General features: G+C 35.5%; 2 protein-coding genes across 2 annotated transcripts; both read right to left on the bottom strand.

The window, feature by feature from the left end:
* Nucleotides 1-2,183: 2,183 nt before the first annotated feature.
* Nucleotides 2,184-6,094, bottom strand: LOC109150578 (eukaryotic initiation factor 4A-14). Its single transcript, XM_019298522.1, has 5 exons — nucleotides 5,884-6,094; nucleotides 4,807-4,876; nucleotides 4,499-4,605; nucleotides 3,480-3,910; nucleotides 2,184-3,126 (listed from the first exon to the last, which is right to left on the bottom strand). Exons 2-5 carry the CDS (start codon nucleotides 4,872-4,874, stop codon nucleotides 2,491-2,493), a joined length of 1,242 nt encoding a protein of 413 aa, XP_019154067.1. The 5' UTR covers nucleotides 4,875-4,876; nucleotides 5,884-6,094; the 3' UTR covers nucleotides 2,184-2,490.
* A 3,317-nt stretch (nucleotides 6,095-9,411) lies between these two features.
* Nucleotides 9,412-14,022, bottom strand: LOC109150338 (signal recognition particle receptor subunit beta-like). Its single transcript, XM_019298234.1, has 7 exons — nucleotides 13,792-14,022; nucleotides 11,755-11,947; nucleotides 10,908-10,990; nucleotides 10,716-10,802; nucleotides 10,323-10,471; nucleotides 10,072-10,203; nucleotides 9,412-9,857 (listed from the first exon to the last, which is right to left on the bottom strand). Exons 2-7 carry the CDS (start codon nucleotides 11,897-11,899, stop codon nucleotides 9,668-9,670), a joined length of 786 nt encoding a protein of 261 aa, XP_019153779.1. The 5' UTR covers nucleotides 11,900-11,947; nucleotides 13,792-14,022; the 3' UTR covers nucleotides 9,412-9,667.
* Between the last annotated feature and the right edge of the window lie 1,751 nt (nucleotides 14,023-15,773).

Raw genomic sequence — 15,773 nt, 5'->3', positions numbered from 1 at the left:
GAATTCTGCTACACTGGTGCAATGTGTTCACACTTTGAACTTCATTGAGATTGAATATATACCTTGCGTGCTTGTCAATAAGAATAGTTGAATAATAAAAAAAAAAACAGGCGATCGACAATTTGACAAACCCTAAATCCATTGAAAAATCAGGTCAGTTAATCAAGGATTTAGCTAAAAACTTAAGTGATTATTTGTTCTAATATCACTTGTAAAATTTTGACATGATTTATACAGAAAATGCACATAGATAAAATTATGCTCAAGATTTTTGTGGGTATTCCAACACACTCATAGATAGTGAAGAAAAAAATAGAGACAAACAAAGAACAAGAACGTAACCAGATTGTAGATATTATGAAAAATAGCATATCCAATAAAAAACACTAGATTTAAGGCAGTTCAAAAACTTCCATACTTTGTGGGGGAAACACCCTAAGTTTATAGCCAAATTTGCTATATTAAATTTACAGTACAAGATTCAAAAGGACTAGCTTACACCATTGTAAAAATTCATGTCATCTACCAATTGTATGTAACCATGACAGCCCAAACTAGTATTACTATACAGGAACTCAAACTACACAAGATTTTCCCCATCTTGTATATCATCTACAAAGAGTTCCCAGCCCAAATGAATGATTAACAATATAATAAATTGTTGCTTACAAGAAACACACAATACCCCAATCTCTAAAAACTCTCTAGATGTTGAAGATCAATGTCTTTTCCCACTTTTTTGTCTTATTCAAATTATATATGATAGTGTAAATTGGCTCAGGTCAACCTATGCAACAAGAATGAATAGTAAAAAAGCAAAAGTGAGACAAGTCATTTATCTTAAATTTGAAAGGAAAAAAATCACAATTTTTTTTTGGGTTGGGTTAAGCCAAAATTCACTATTATTATTGAGTAGTACATATTCCGACCTCTATTTAGTGCTATTGAAATATAAAACAAATATAAGGGAAAAATAATGAGGTTGGGAAGCTAAGGGTTCAATCCTACAAGATCGGCAAGCTTCGGTTTGAGTGGTGCAAGTTGGCAGTAGAAGCCCCACACTAGGTAGAGTACTCTATTTATACTCAGTGGGAAGGGGACATAATGATGGTAAATACTGACATAACTGACGTGACATTCATTAATTGGGCATGTGTAAGCTATTGAGGTAAGAGTAGAGTTTAACTATCTAGCCATGATGTGGAAATCTACTGATACACAGATCATTATGTCTACAGACAGGGAGGTTGGTAAGTTTACAGACGGGGGAGATCGGTAAGTCTACTGACATAAAGGTCGGTAAGTATACTAATATGGCGATGGGTAAATCTATTGCCATAAAGGTCATGTAGACTCTTCCGGTTGGGAAATACACTCGGCCGCAGCTAGAAGGACCCTCTAGGTCAGGGAGTGTACTTATGAGTCCTCCTGGGCTCCTGCGGTCGAGAAGTGCTCTTGTGAAGCCCCTTCCCGGGCCTCTCCCTTCTCAAGGTCAAGAAGTGTACTTATGAGCCCTCTTGAGGTAGGGAAGTGCACTTGTAAACCCTCCGGAGATCGTGAAGTGCACTTATAAAGCTTCCAAAGATCAAGAAAAGCACTTGTAAACTACGTAGGACAAGTAAGGTTGCCCTATACCTCTATCAATATAAACTCCAATCTTTGTCCCATCCTTTGCTGAATTAGGAACGACATAACCTTCTTGAAATAGGGAACTTGTTTCCTTTTTCTTCTCTTCTTTGGACCCTCTTCTTGATGGGAAAATCTTTAATACTTGGACTCCAACAAATAGTCTTATACAAGATAATCAAGATTCTCAATTTCTTGACTTGATCTCAAAATTCTTTAAAAATTCAAATTCCACTTGGAAAAAAGAAATTAATTTGTTTCCAAACTACATGTTTTTCTAAAATACATTGTAAATATAAAATGACAAAAATAATACTACACCTACTTTCATTTTTTACTATTTACTAATGTGACACATTTTGATTAATTTTAAAAAGTAGAAATGATAGTAAATAAATAGATATGGACATTTACTAGAGAAAATATATTATATATTATAATAATACATTAACTACACTCTCCAAGAAGAAATTTTCACATAAATCAGAAAAGAAAACTATGAAATTCACTCAACTTGTGGTAAATCTCTCTTCAAAGAAAAAACTTTAGACACTGAGAAAACAAATGCCCTCAATAAACAGAAATAAAGATAAGTGTTTAAACAAAATAAATAAACCTCAAACAACATTCAAATCCTGGGTTTTTTTTGTTCTTTTCTGAAACTTACAGTACAAAGACAAAACCAACAAAATTTCCAGTAGTAGATTTGGACTTGTGACCAAATTGGGAAACTGCAACCCCCTATCGAAATACAAAGGCCAGAATTTCCCAACACCAAGTCCAGTACACAACTAGCCTATGAAATAAGTGATGAAATAGTAGAGAGCTTCAATTGAGGAACAATTCAACTCGCCTTTGACCCAATCACAGGAGATCAGCGACATTTGCTGGCAACTCTTCGACTAGAACATTATAAAACTTCTGTATGTCAAAAAGCATCCTTTCGTCATCCTTGGTGACAAAGTTGATAGCCACACCCTTCCTTCCAAATCGTCCACTTCGTCCAATACGGTGGAGGTAATTTTCTGGCTGAGTAGGGAGGTCGTAGTTGATCACAAGTGACACTTGTTGGACATCAATACCACGAGCCAAGAGATCAGTGGTGATAAGCACTCTGGAAGAACCAGACCGAAATTCACGCATGATGATGTCCCTAGTGTTCTGGTCCATGTCCCCGTGAGTTGCAGAAACTGTGTGATCACGGCTACGCATTTTGTCGGTGAGCCAATCAACCTTTCGCCTGGTGTTAACAAAGATGACACTCTGGGTGATGGCCAGTGTCTCATAAAGATCACAAAGTGTATCGAGCTTCCACTCCTCTTTGTCGACATTGACATAGAACTGCTTGATACCTTCCAGAGTGAGCTCATCACGTTTCACAAGAATCCTAACAGGCTTGTTCATAAACTTTCGGGTGATTTCAAGAGCCTCAGGTGGCATAGTAGCAGAGAAAACACCAACCTGTATCTTTGGTGGTAACAACTGGAAAATATCATAGATCTGAAAGAGAAAAAAAAATTACCACACAAATATTAGTTTCTATCCACAAGCAATTATGTCAACTTCATCAGCCTCCTGCGAATATGGATTTTGAATAATAAAATTAGAGCAGAAAACACCAACATAATATTATCATCCAAAACCTATAAAAAATAAAAAATAAAAAATAAAAAATAAATAACAGCAACAATAATAATACAATGCACAAATCAAAATATAATAGTTAATCATGCAAATTTCATATTCATGCCACTGAAGTTCTTAATAATTCCAAATGAAATCATACCATAAAATAAGTTCAACACAAATCTAGAATACAAGTATAAAATCATAATATAGGGATAAATTAAAACCTGATCCTTGAATCCTCTGGAGAGCATTTCATCAGCTTCATCCAACACAAACATCTTGATATGGTCAGGGCGAAGAGACTGCCTGCGCAACATGTCAAAGACACGTCCTGGAGTTCCAACCACAACATGAACACCACTTTGAAGAATCCGTTGATCTTCACGAACACTGGTACCTCCAACACAAGCATGGACCTTAACACCAAGATAATCACCAAGTGCACGCATAACCTTCTCAATTTGTTGAGCAAGCTCACGTGTTGGTGCAAGAACCAAAGCCTGGCATTCAACTAAGCTGTAATCAAGCTGTTGAAGAATCCCAGAACAGAAAGTAGCTGTCTTTCCTGTTCCAGATTGAGCCTGTTGAATAACATCAAGACCCTTACAGAAGGGAACAATCCCTCTTTGTTGAATTGCAGAAGGCTTCTCAAAACCTTAAACCAAGTCAAACCCAACTTTTAGCTATTAAAATACACATAAAACTTAAATAGAAACCATAAAAGAAAATTTAAATATCAAGAGTCAAAAAGCCCTGAACACTATAATATTAAAGGTGCATGCAAGCTGAAATTTGAATGAACAAGGGGTTGCTTATGAAATGAGCGTTGAAACAATGTGCTCAGGCTTGGTTTGTTTTCACTTCACTTGTATTCGGCCCATTTAACTAAAATGAGCTTGCTCACGAGCATATATAACAAGTTGTGTGCAAATAGCTTGTTTATTGGCTTGTTAAAATTTAAATTTAAAATATTTTTAAAATTAAATTGAACTATTATGCATCAGATCAGAAATTGAGCCCATAACATAAATATGATTTTGCCCTAAGTTATAACAAGCACACCACACCACACCACACCACACCAGCTTGCTTAAACCCCTATGGTTCATGGCTTTAATAAGGCATGGTTCTACAAGCACAATAATAGAAAAGGTAGTAGTTGTTTGCTTAGAATTCCAGTCTCCATGTTATGTTATAAAAGAACTCTATATACAAAGAACAAAGAAGGCTAGGAATTAATTACCATAAGCATAGATTCCCCTAAGAAGGTTTTCTTGCAAGCCCATGGAGTCAAAGCTTTCGTAAACCTCATCATAGGATGTGAAAAATTCCTGTCCATCAGTGTCCAGCCTGCACCAGTGCACCAACAATGCAGAAAGTCATAAATCACATCAATAATGAAAATAAATAGATAGGTCATACCCAGAGTTGAGGGTCCAACTTTTCTAATCATTTTTCTGGGAGGGGAAGGAGAGGGGTTTTAGCAAGAACTGCCTTCTGCAGTCATATTATGGCAGTAAAAGTTAATAGTAGATGGTTAGTGGAACTTACAATTCAGTCATTTTTGCATCATACTGTCGAGCATCAAATTGAGAACCCTCAGGAGCCAAGCCAGCCATGACTGTAAAAGATAGTAACTGTTGAGGTAAATTCTGATACATAATTCACTAAACACTCCAGAGGAGAAATATCTGAGGTTTCTTAAAAACAATAAACGGAAAACAACCTAAAACAAGTGAGATCTAACACACTATGAGGTGAAACAAATAAGCTCTAAGATTTCTTGGATACAAAGCCATAAATGTAAAGGAATCATTGATTTTACAACCACTCAACTTACTGAAGATTAGTGATCCATATTAAGGAGAAAATATTTATAAAGAGTATTAGGGTCATAAACAAATCAATGTCAGCATACTCATTGGATATTGAAAAAATCCTGGTATTAGATGCATCCGTTAACATTCTAGCAAACTGATAATTGCAACAACCACAATACTATAAGTTTTTATTTTTTAGTCTTTTTAGTCCCCAAGCTCCCAAAACTTAAAATCAGCTCTTCTTCCCACTTCAGGACTATACTTTAGTCTGTTTTCCAACCCCAGATGCAAACAAAAAGGATTGAAATATCTAATCATCCGCCCAACCTCATCCCACAAGAGGACTTGATAAAGTTCCCCAACTAACTAGTACACCCCAAAATAGAACACTTAGGTTTGGTACTACAGTAGCAACTGATAATGATTACACATGCCCATGAACCCATATTTGATCAAGGACACAACAATAGAACTTCTTTCTAGGTCGCTAAACACTAAAGAATCAAGAATAAAGAGCATAAAATCCCATTAGATTCTCAGATATTTCAAGAATCAGAAGTTAAAAGTTAAAACTTCCAACAGACCAAGAGCACAGGCATCAAATTAAGATCGAAAATTTCTAAATCAATCCTATCAAAAAAATCTTCCATAAAACAAAACGCACAGAAATCATCAAAGTCCAACGACCTCACAGCACCATCATCAACCCCCATCAATCATCAAGATCCAAACTTTGATGCCACAGAACGATGCATATACATATACAAACACAAAAACATGCAGAGAGAAAGAGAGATAGAAAGAGTACTTGATAGCAGTGAAGATGGAATGAAGATCTGAAGATGCGTAGAGAGTTTTAGGATTAGGGTTTTCTTCGATTGTGGTGGCTGGTTCTGATTTTCTCTCCAAAACTCCTCGGATCTACGCCGCGGAGTTGAGGAAACACAAAAGTGAGGAGAGAGATGGGGGAGGGGCTGATGTATAGTCGAAGAAAAAAGCAGAATATTTGTGGGATTGGGATTGGGATTGCTCCCACGTCGTTTTTGCGATTAAAAATGTCAAATTTTAGTCGTTTAGGGTCGGTTGAATGATTTTGTTTGGGCCTTAACCAACTACCATTGAATTGGACCTTTCTAGCCTCAGTCATAAATTATCGAACTTACATTTCGGTTTAATTTAAGCCCATATCTTATTGATTATCCACTCACTCTGTAACTGCAAATTATGCTCTGGACCGTGTCACAATGCATTATGGACACGAGTTTAAAATGACGTTGTTTTCAAGGAAAACGTGTCATTCCAGTTTAAAAGAAAAAAATTTGATTTTGTCTCGCCGTTAACAGCGTTATTCGTTTGTGGGATTATGAATGTACAGTTATGACGTTATGAATGTACAGTTATGGAATTATGAACACAGAGCTCTGACATTATGAACTTACAATTATGAACATATAGTGATAAAATTATGAACATAGAGCTCTAAAATTGTGAACATAGAGTTTCAAAAATTATGAATGTACAGTTATAGAGTTATGAATGTACAGTTATGGGATTATGAATGTACAGTTATGGAATTATGAATGTACAGTTATTGAATTATGAACACAAAGCTCTGACATTATGAACTTACAATTATGAACATATAGTGATAAAATTATGAACATAGAGCTCTAAAATTGTGAACATAGAGTTTCAAAAATTATGAATTTACAGTTATTGAATTATGAATGTACAGTTACGGAATTATGAATGTAAAGTTATGAAATTATGAATGTACAGTTATGAAATTATGAACACAGAACTCTGACATTATGAACTCACAATTATGAACATATAGTGATAAAATTATGAACATATGCTCCTATAACGAAGCGGTCTGAAATTTTTTTTTTTAAAGTGAAAGATAACAGTGCCACTAACGGCACCGTTACCGTGTCCACACTGTAGGCTGGACACGAGTCCATAGCATAACGATTGCTCTGTAACCAATCAATCATTATTGTGTGAACCATGGTCTAGATCATATTTTGTATGTTATAAAATAATGTATATTTAGTATAAAAATAATATACTTTTAGTATATTAATAATGTACATTATATTAAGAAAAAGTGCATTATTTGAGTACTGAAAGTACATTAATTTGTATAATTTACATTCAATACATAAATAATGTACACTTAGTATATTAAAAATGTACTTTTTATTTATGTTTCACACAGCACTGTGTGACCATAATCTGCCATAACCAATGACAAATTATTTTGTGGATCCGGGTCCACCTTGCAAGGTGGATCTGAGTCTAGAAATACACAATTTACATACTGAATGTTTACAATTTACATACTAAATGTTCACAATTTACATACTGAATGTTCATAATTTACATATTAAATGTTCACAATTTAATTTTTATAAAGTTGTCCATCGTAAATTGTCATTGGTTACCAGTAGTTATACCATGGACCCGAATCTAAAATGCATAATTTACATACTGAATGTTCAAAATTTACATACTTTTACAAACTTATGAACATTCAGTAGGTAAATTGTGTAGTTTGGACCATGGTCAAGGTGGACCTGGGTCCACACAATAATTTGCCACTCAATAACTTTTTTTTTTCCTGTACCCAAACCAGTTTCTTTCGTGCATACCTGGTCAATCTTATTTCCGATATGATTATGAGTTTATCTCGGCATCTTCGAAAATAACAGGTAACAATTGTAACATTTTGTTAAAGGGCATGGTTGTTTTAATCCATGTGTATTATGTGAGATAAGTCTTTACTCTTAAAAGACATGTTTACCAAGGTAGAGACTGTGATAAGTCTTTTCTCTTAAAAGGCATATTCGTTAAGGTAGAGATTTGTTGAGTGTCTTTTCTCCTAAAGGCATATTCGTCAAGGTGTAGATTGTTGAGTTTGTCTCATATAGAGATTAGGAATATGTGTCTATCTCATATAAGGAATATGAGTAAGTATATTGGGTCGGGTCCATTGTATAGGGATAGATGTCTATAAATACATTGGTTGTATCCATATGAGTGATATCAACACCATCACCATCAAAATTGATAAAAGAATAGTTATACTCCAGTCGATGTAGGCAATCGCCGAACCATATAAATCTTACATTTTTCTGTCATTATTATTGTTTTTTGTTCTTGTTAATCTCAACAATATGTTCACCTAGCTTGAACTATCCTAGAAGCAGCTCGAACAGGTAAGAACCTCGCTACCTGGTTTCATAGGGAATTCTATCGAGATAGAAATCTCAATCATGCTCTCGATGGAGGTCGGAACCTCGCCCTCATGTCAAAAGATGGGAAGTCAAATTCGTGGTGGTCAAGATCAATTGTGCCAACAAAATTATCCCAGGTCTACCCGCTATGGACGAACTCAAGTGTGTGATCTCGATATTGTTTTTTTTTTTTTAAAGGGTTATTTCGCTCAAAACGGCGTCATTTTGAACGAAATAACCCTAAATCGTTCAAATTGGTCGCAAATTCAAAAAATGTAATTTAAAAAAAAAAAACAAACAAAATCAACTACTCTAATATTAATACTTTGTAAGTTATGACTTTGTGGAATTGTATTTTGATTCTTTAAATCTTTATTCAATTTACAATTTAGATTTTTTTATGTTAATATTTAATATTTTAATATTAACAAATAAAATATTAAATAGTTTATAATTATCAAATCTTAATTTAAAAAAAAAAAAATAAAATAGAGCGCTTAAGGAATGACTAGCGATTTTTGCAACCTTCTCATGTAAATTTGATTCTTGCTAGTCTATGGTTGAATTAGTATTTGGGTGTCTGTTGGTTGAATTAGTATGTGGGTGTCTGTTGTTTCTCTTTAACCTCAATGAAGGTTCATTCTTGACCATTTATGGTTGATAATGAGTTTTACTATTTTAGTATGTGAACTCTCAAATTTTACTCTATCATTAAAACTCTTCAGATGTGGCAAGTATGGATAGGACATTTTCATTTTGTGGATCTAGAAAAAATTGTTTACATCTAAAATTTGTAAAATGGAGTAAAAGTTAAAAGTAGAATTTAAAAGTTCAAATAGTATTTTTCGGTTGATAATTGACCATGTCAGTGTACTGTCTTCTGTAGTTGTACAGCTACTTTAGTAGTCTTACTGTGATCAAGAGTGAGGATTTCAGTTTATAATTGTGCACATTGTGAACATCAGTACCATTTATATTAGGTTTCAAAAAATTTTGAGAACACGTACTGCACTTTTATTTAGGTGTCTCAATTTTTTAAGGAAACTTTTCAAGCAAATAAGACCAATAGAACACTACTATTAAGGGTGTCAAGCAAATAAGACCAATTGTAACATTGTGATTACCAAGTCAATAATATGATTGTCTATCTGACCAATTTGGTTAGGGTTGATCCCTGATATTCAAATTACAAGACGTCTTGATTTACTTGGGAAGTAACAACAATGAGAGAAGACATCAAGAAAAACCAAAGTCAGTTCAAAATCACCGCAAATTTCCAAATATCTCATCAACCAATATACTCTCTTGGTTCATCTTCATATCAGAAAGGGTGGCTCAACTTGGCCCACCAGTTTAAGGCTTCACGTTCTCCCTAATAAACTGCTCTAGCTGAGAGATTTCGCCTGTCAAACCGGAAGCTTCTCCAACTACTACCTGGTTTTCGCACTGTGAAAATGAGAACGCTTCTCCAGGTGTCCCTAGTGTAATCTCGTCTGAGATATCTGCGTCGGATACAGCAGTTCTTGAAGCACGAAGCTTGTCACTGAATCATTTTCAATAGAAAGTGAAAGATCAGAGGGGTTGCACTTTGAGCAAAATGCATAAGCAAATGATTAGAAACAATAATGTCACTTAACAACCAAATAAAATTATATATAGCATGTGAGTTAAAACTATATATACCCATGTTTTTGTCAATTGAGATGACTGGAGAACAGCCTGAGAAAAAAAGTAACTTAAAAAAAATGTAATCTCACATTTCCTTTTCAAGCTGCTTTTTTATGAACTCCTTTGTATGTGCAGTAACTTTATCCACTTTGTTGCAGAGTAGTAGTACTGGAATCTTCTTCTTGACCACAGTCACCTTGGTCAAAATATCATAAAGGTACCTTCAGAAGGAGAAAAATAAACGAGATGTTCAAATCAATTGTCCACTAAATATGTAAATGCAACTTTACAAGTGCCATAAACAATGTAAGTTGAGAAGAAAAGATTGATTGTTAAGTACTCTGAAGCAGCACGGCAATTGGGTAAAAATTCTACAGCATCCACAACAAAGACAATTGCAGCTGCTTGAGGCAAGAATTCCTCAAGTTTTGGCCGAAGGCGAGAATGACCCGGCACATCAACAACATGAACAGGTTTTATTTTGCCCTTCTACAGAAGAATAAAAGCAGGTGCAACGAAATCAAGTTTAAAATCTACTACATCCATTAATACAGGACAGAACATATTGGTTTGCAAAAGCCAGGGATAAAAAGAATCACATAATGCATTCAAGGTAAGCTAGTTTAGGGAATTATGTATATATAAAGATTCAGAACTCAAGATCTGAAAAAATGAAAGGGAGAAAAAGATACGTGTACTATTTAGGTGATTACACATTTATAATAATTATTACCTTGGTTGTCTCAGAGTGTAGTATAAAAGTGCCTTCATTGGGTTCCATTGAGGTCACAGTGCCCTGATGTGATGATCCATCTTTAAGCTAGTGCCAGCAACAAAAATTAATTTACAAAGTGAGATTGCATCCAAATAACTTCAACTCAATAAAAGATTTCCTTTTCAAAATCTATATGCACTAACAACTTACCTGGTAAAATAAAATAGTTTTTCCACTCCCACTAAGCCCAGTGAGTACAACGGTACTAGATGTTGTGCGCTTGAACAACCGAGCTGCAATAAAGCAAGATATGAATAGAGAACAAACTATTAAAGGTTATACTTTAAAAATATAACCAGTGTTGCAAAAATCGCGCCTAGGCGCCGATTTGCTAGGCGGTCAGCCTCCTAGGCGCCCTAGGCGGTCTCCAAGCGCCTAGCAATTTTTTCAACATTGAATATAACAAAATCTATATGATGTGCAAACATAGAACCACAAAAATAACAAGATGGAGCCATTGATAACTTAGACCAAACTATAATAGATAGATGGAGGGAAATACAGGAAGAAAGATGTTTTTGTCCTCTGATCCTCTACTGTAGTTTTCAAATGGAAGTGGGTTTAAAGAAATATTTTGTTCACTCATTTGCAATATGTGGCATTGTGGCAACAATAGTCCAAGGACAAGAGCATCCACGGTTCCACACTAAAATAGATTTTTTGTTCTGGTCTAGAAACCTGCTCTAATTATTTTGGCGACGACTAAGGAAGCATATGCACCTATACATAATACTCATAATACCAGGACCGAGTATAGCAACACCTTTCTTTACTGCTAAAACTGTACTGTTTTAACACCGCCATTACAATTCCTTCCCTTTACCTAGTACCCAAAATGGCAAATGGGCATTCTATTATGGACCTCCATTAGGTTATAGATGCAAGAAAACTAAACCAGAGTTAACTAACATCCCTAAATAATTGAGTTACCCAATACTGCTAAGTAAAATTAGCAAAAATTATAATTTAGAAGAGTCGAGTTGAGATGAGAAATTACTGATGAAGAACAAAAAAGCGGTGAATAACACAACTCCAATTGCAGCATAAAGTTGAGTAGGAGGTATCTGATTGACCAACACCTCAGCTTCACGCAGCCATTTTTGAGCTTGAACCTTCAATTCCTCAATTTTCTCCTTTTCCATTGTGACTAACACTACTCCACAAGTGACACACTTCAATTATTTCAAACCCTATAAGACCAGTAAAATTTCAAATTAATAAGAAATTTTCAAAATTCACCATACAAACAATGTTAGCAGAGAAAGGAGGATCTTCATCAATTGATGAGAATTGAGAATGAATTTCAAACATGTAAAATTCATATTGGTGAAACTTACCTGAGACCCACCGGCGAGCCAGGGAGATAACAAAATAATACAGATTTGTAGCTCTAATGAATCTGGGTTTTCAATCTCACTTTAAACTAAAAGCACCTAGAAAAAAAAATGGAAAAAAAAAAAAAGAAGTTCTTTCGAAGTTTCTGACAGTAGGGGTGGAAATAAGAGAGGCTAGGACTTGAAAAAAGTTTGTTCGGTTTTTAAAAAATGATACCATTCGGTTTAACATTATAGTTCAGTTCGGTTTGAAAAAGTTCGGCTTCGGTTCGGAATTATTTTGGTTCGGTTTAAGAACCTCCAATTCTCAACATTTCCTAGTTTTCGGAACATACTACCAAACAACACATATTCATAGTCCAAACCCAAAGTCTAAACATCATATATCAAAATAGCAATCCAGTCCAAACACACTACTATCAAAGTACCAACTACCAAACATCACATAGTTCAAAGTCAAAGTTCAAAGAATCCAAACTGAAACACCACATAGTCATTACATAACAAATTAACAACATAGCAATCCAAAAACAATTACACAATCAATAAATGATTTTGACATTTACTTGGAGTATACACATAATCTCTGCAAATATTATTAGCAGCATCCAAGTCCTAGAATTCAAAAAATATATGCAGACGGCCGTTGTTTGCCAAAATAGAACTCAAAGCCAAACTAATTTATATGGTTGCACTACTGTGTATTTGCCATAAACACATACGGAGATCCAAAAACTATTAGAAGGTCATTTTCATTGGTTATTTTTCATTTATTAGTTTTATTTGGAGGTTATCAGCAGAGGAGATCATTTCTCAAAGGTGTCAGTGGCGGACCCAGGATTTTTCTTCAGTGGGGGCAAAGAAGCACAGGGAAAATAAATTCAAAAATGTTCAAATACAGATAAGATAGTTAAAATACAAAATAAATTATAAATTACAATACAAGGTTTACGATGAACTACGAGATAATATTCCTCTACGCTCTTTCATATTTTGAAATCGTTGTAGAAAAATCATTTAACAAATTAACATCAATAAAATAAGTCTGCAGTTGGATATCTAGTACTTGAAGTTCAATATTAGAAAAATCATTTGACAAATTAACATATAATTCATTATTCATGAGTTCATGACAAATTGACAACCAAATGCTTAATAGAAAGCAAAGAACTGTTTTACAGGCCCTTAGGTTTCCATCTTCTAGTATAATTCTTGTAAATGGGTTTTCTCAATGGAACTCAAACAACTAAAAGCTTAAAATAACCAGAACCTTATCATTTTTCAGATTTAAGATGTCTAGTTTAGAGATAAAGCAATTCACATACAATTTAAGTAAAATTGTAAAAAGGACCTACTTAATTAATGGCAATTAGCATATTCAATGGCAGCAGAGGCCAATTCCTATGCAAATTAGGATTAGGATTTAGCAATCCATGGGCAAATTCAGGATGCATCAAATTATTTATAAATGAAATACATTTTAATTAATTACTGCAAATTATGGCAGTAAGCCAATTCCTATGCAAATTCAATGGCAGTAAGCCAGATTAGGATTTAGAAATCCATGGGCAGATTAGGAATTTAGGATTTAACAAATTTATGCCAATTAGCCGATTAGGATTTAGCAATTCTAAAATCAATTCAAAAATTAGGGCAAAATTAAATTAGGGTATTGAACTGAGAGAGGCTCGGAGTTGAACCTGGCAGCGGAGTCGTCAGTCGTGGGCGGTGGCGTCGGAACTCACGGAGTCGCTGTTCAGGCTTGAGATCGAAGACGGAACTTGCGGTGGGCGGTGGCGTGACTGGCGTCGGCCGTCGGGCTTCAGCTCTTCAGCTCTCGCGGAGTCGACCGTCGACGGAACTTGCAGTGCTTCACCGCTTCAGTCGCGGTCTCGTCGTCTCGCCTCTTCAGTCTTCACGCAGCAGTACGTAATGAAAGTATGAAACAAATGAAATTAAAAAAAAAAAAAAAAAAATTATATATAACAGTCCCAAAACGACGTCGTTTTGGGGCTGAATAATTTGGCAGGTCCGCCACTTGCTGAGAATTCTTCCTGTAAATTAAAACAAAAATTAACCAAAAAGCTGTGGCCATAGGTGACTCTATGGCCTTGTTTGGCAATCAGCGGTCAGCGGTAGCGAATTGTGTTAGCAGTTACCAAATAGCGAATTATATTAGCAGATTTGACTAGCGAATTGTGTTAGCGATTTGTAAAAAAAGTGTTTGGTAAAATTAACTGTTCAGCTTAACAGTTAACATGTAAAATGACCTAAAGGGTATATATATATATATATATATATATATAGAGAGAGAGAGAGAGAGAAGAGAAAGAGTGCAGGAGAGAGAGATGAAGAACAATACCTGTGCGAAGGCAAAATAGAGGATTTTCAAGCTATTCACAAGCCTCTTGGGTGGTGCACGACAGCAATTTATCATCTACGGCGGAGGGATGGCCGGAAATAATGTCGACTGAAGAACACTATACACAACGGTGCACCTCCTGGGCCAGAACCGCCATCACGTTGCCGCCGCAATGGGTGCACAGAGACAAAAAGATGGAGACCTGGAGCCAATGCCATCAACATAGTTCTTGTTCCCAGTGATCTTGGTCTTGGTAGGGCCGTTGGCGATGAAGACAACGTGGTTCATTTTCTTTGAAACAACCACGTAGTCATTATACACTCCAACTAAAGCTATGCTGACCAACTAAACAGTCACAACTCAGAAATAATATTCATATACATACATATATACTTATGTATATAAGAATATCAAAGAGTTGGGGACAGAACATAAGATGCATGCATGTGTAAAACTCTTATTTTATTTGCAAAAATTTAATTCAGCAAGAATTATATTCCATCGGAGTATATAAGAATATCAAAGAGTATTTTATTCTCCAACACTCCAGCGTAGAAGAAGTAGCAGGTCGACAATTTGGGTGAACGTCAGCCGCGGCGACCGGTTGCGGTGGCGGGGTGCTTGACTCCATGGTTCCTCTCTTCGTCGACGGTGGTAGCTGAGCATCAGCGGTAGAGGAACTCAGCAGTGGTGCGGCTGGACCTCTCCTTCGGCCTTCCTCTTCTTCTAGCAGCGACGAGCAACAACGGAGCCTGGTGGCTGGCGGGGCAGGTGGAGTCGAGCGGCGGCGGGTTGTCGTAGTCGGAGCTGACGGCGAATACGGTGCAAGTAAAAAATGTTGAGAACGTCAAAAAAGGTTGCCATGTCATATTTTAATATAAAAAAAACACCTCCACATCAGCATATTTTAACCTGTAACTTGATGTCAACCTGTAAAAAAAGTCTAGGCGACAAAAATTTAATGGTTCGTGGCTCCAAATAGCACTTATCAAAGTTCAGGGTGCAGCATGAAGAAACGCTTATAGTTCATGGTGCGGGATGACACTTTAGCCTTTTTTTTTTATAATATATATAGGGGTGTTTTGGGGAAAGACCTTTCTTTCCCCAAAACGCCATAGCAACACGCTGCTAATAGCAGTGTGTTGTAACTTAGCGGTTTGGAGCAAATCCGCTGCTCCAAATCGCCATTTGGTGAATTATAACTATTAGATGAATTCACTACTTTTAATTAAGATTTATAGTCATTTTAAATTTAAAAAACAAATATCTTTACATGATGCAACTTGAAATTTCATCAAATTTAAGGAACTAACATTAATA

The sequence above is a fragment of the Ipomoea nil genome, unplaced genomic scaffold, assembly GCF_001879475.1.
Source record: "Ipomoea nil cultivar Tokyo-kokei standard unplaced genomic scaffold, Asagao_1.1 scaffold2279, whole genome shotgun sequence".
Lineage (NCBI taxonomy): Eukaryota > Viridiplantae > Streptophyta > Magnoliopsida > Solanales > Convolvulaceae > Ipomoea > Ipomoea nil.
The sequence above is the reverse complement of the archived record's forward strand: the minus strand, read 5'-3'. Positions and strand labels throughout refer to the sequence as shown.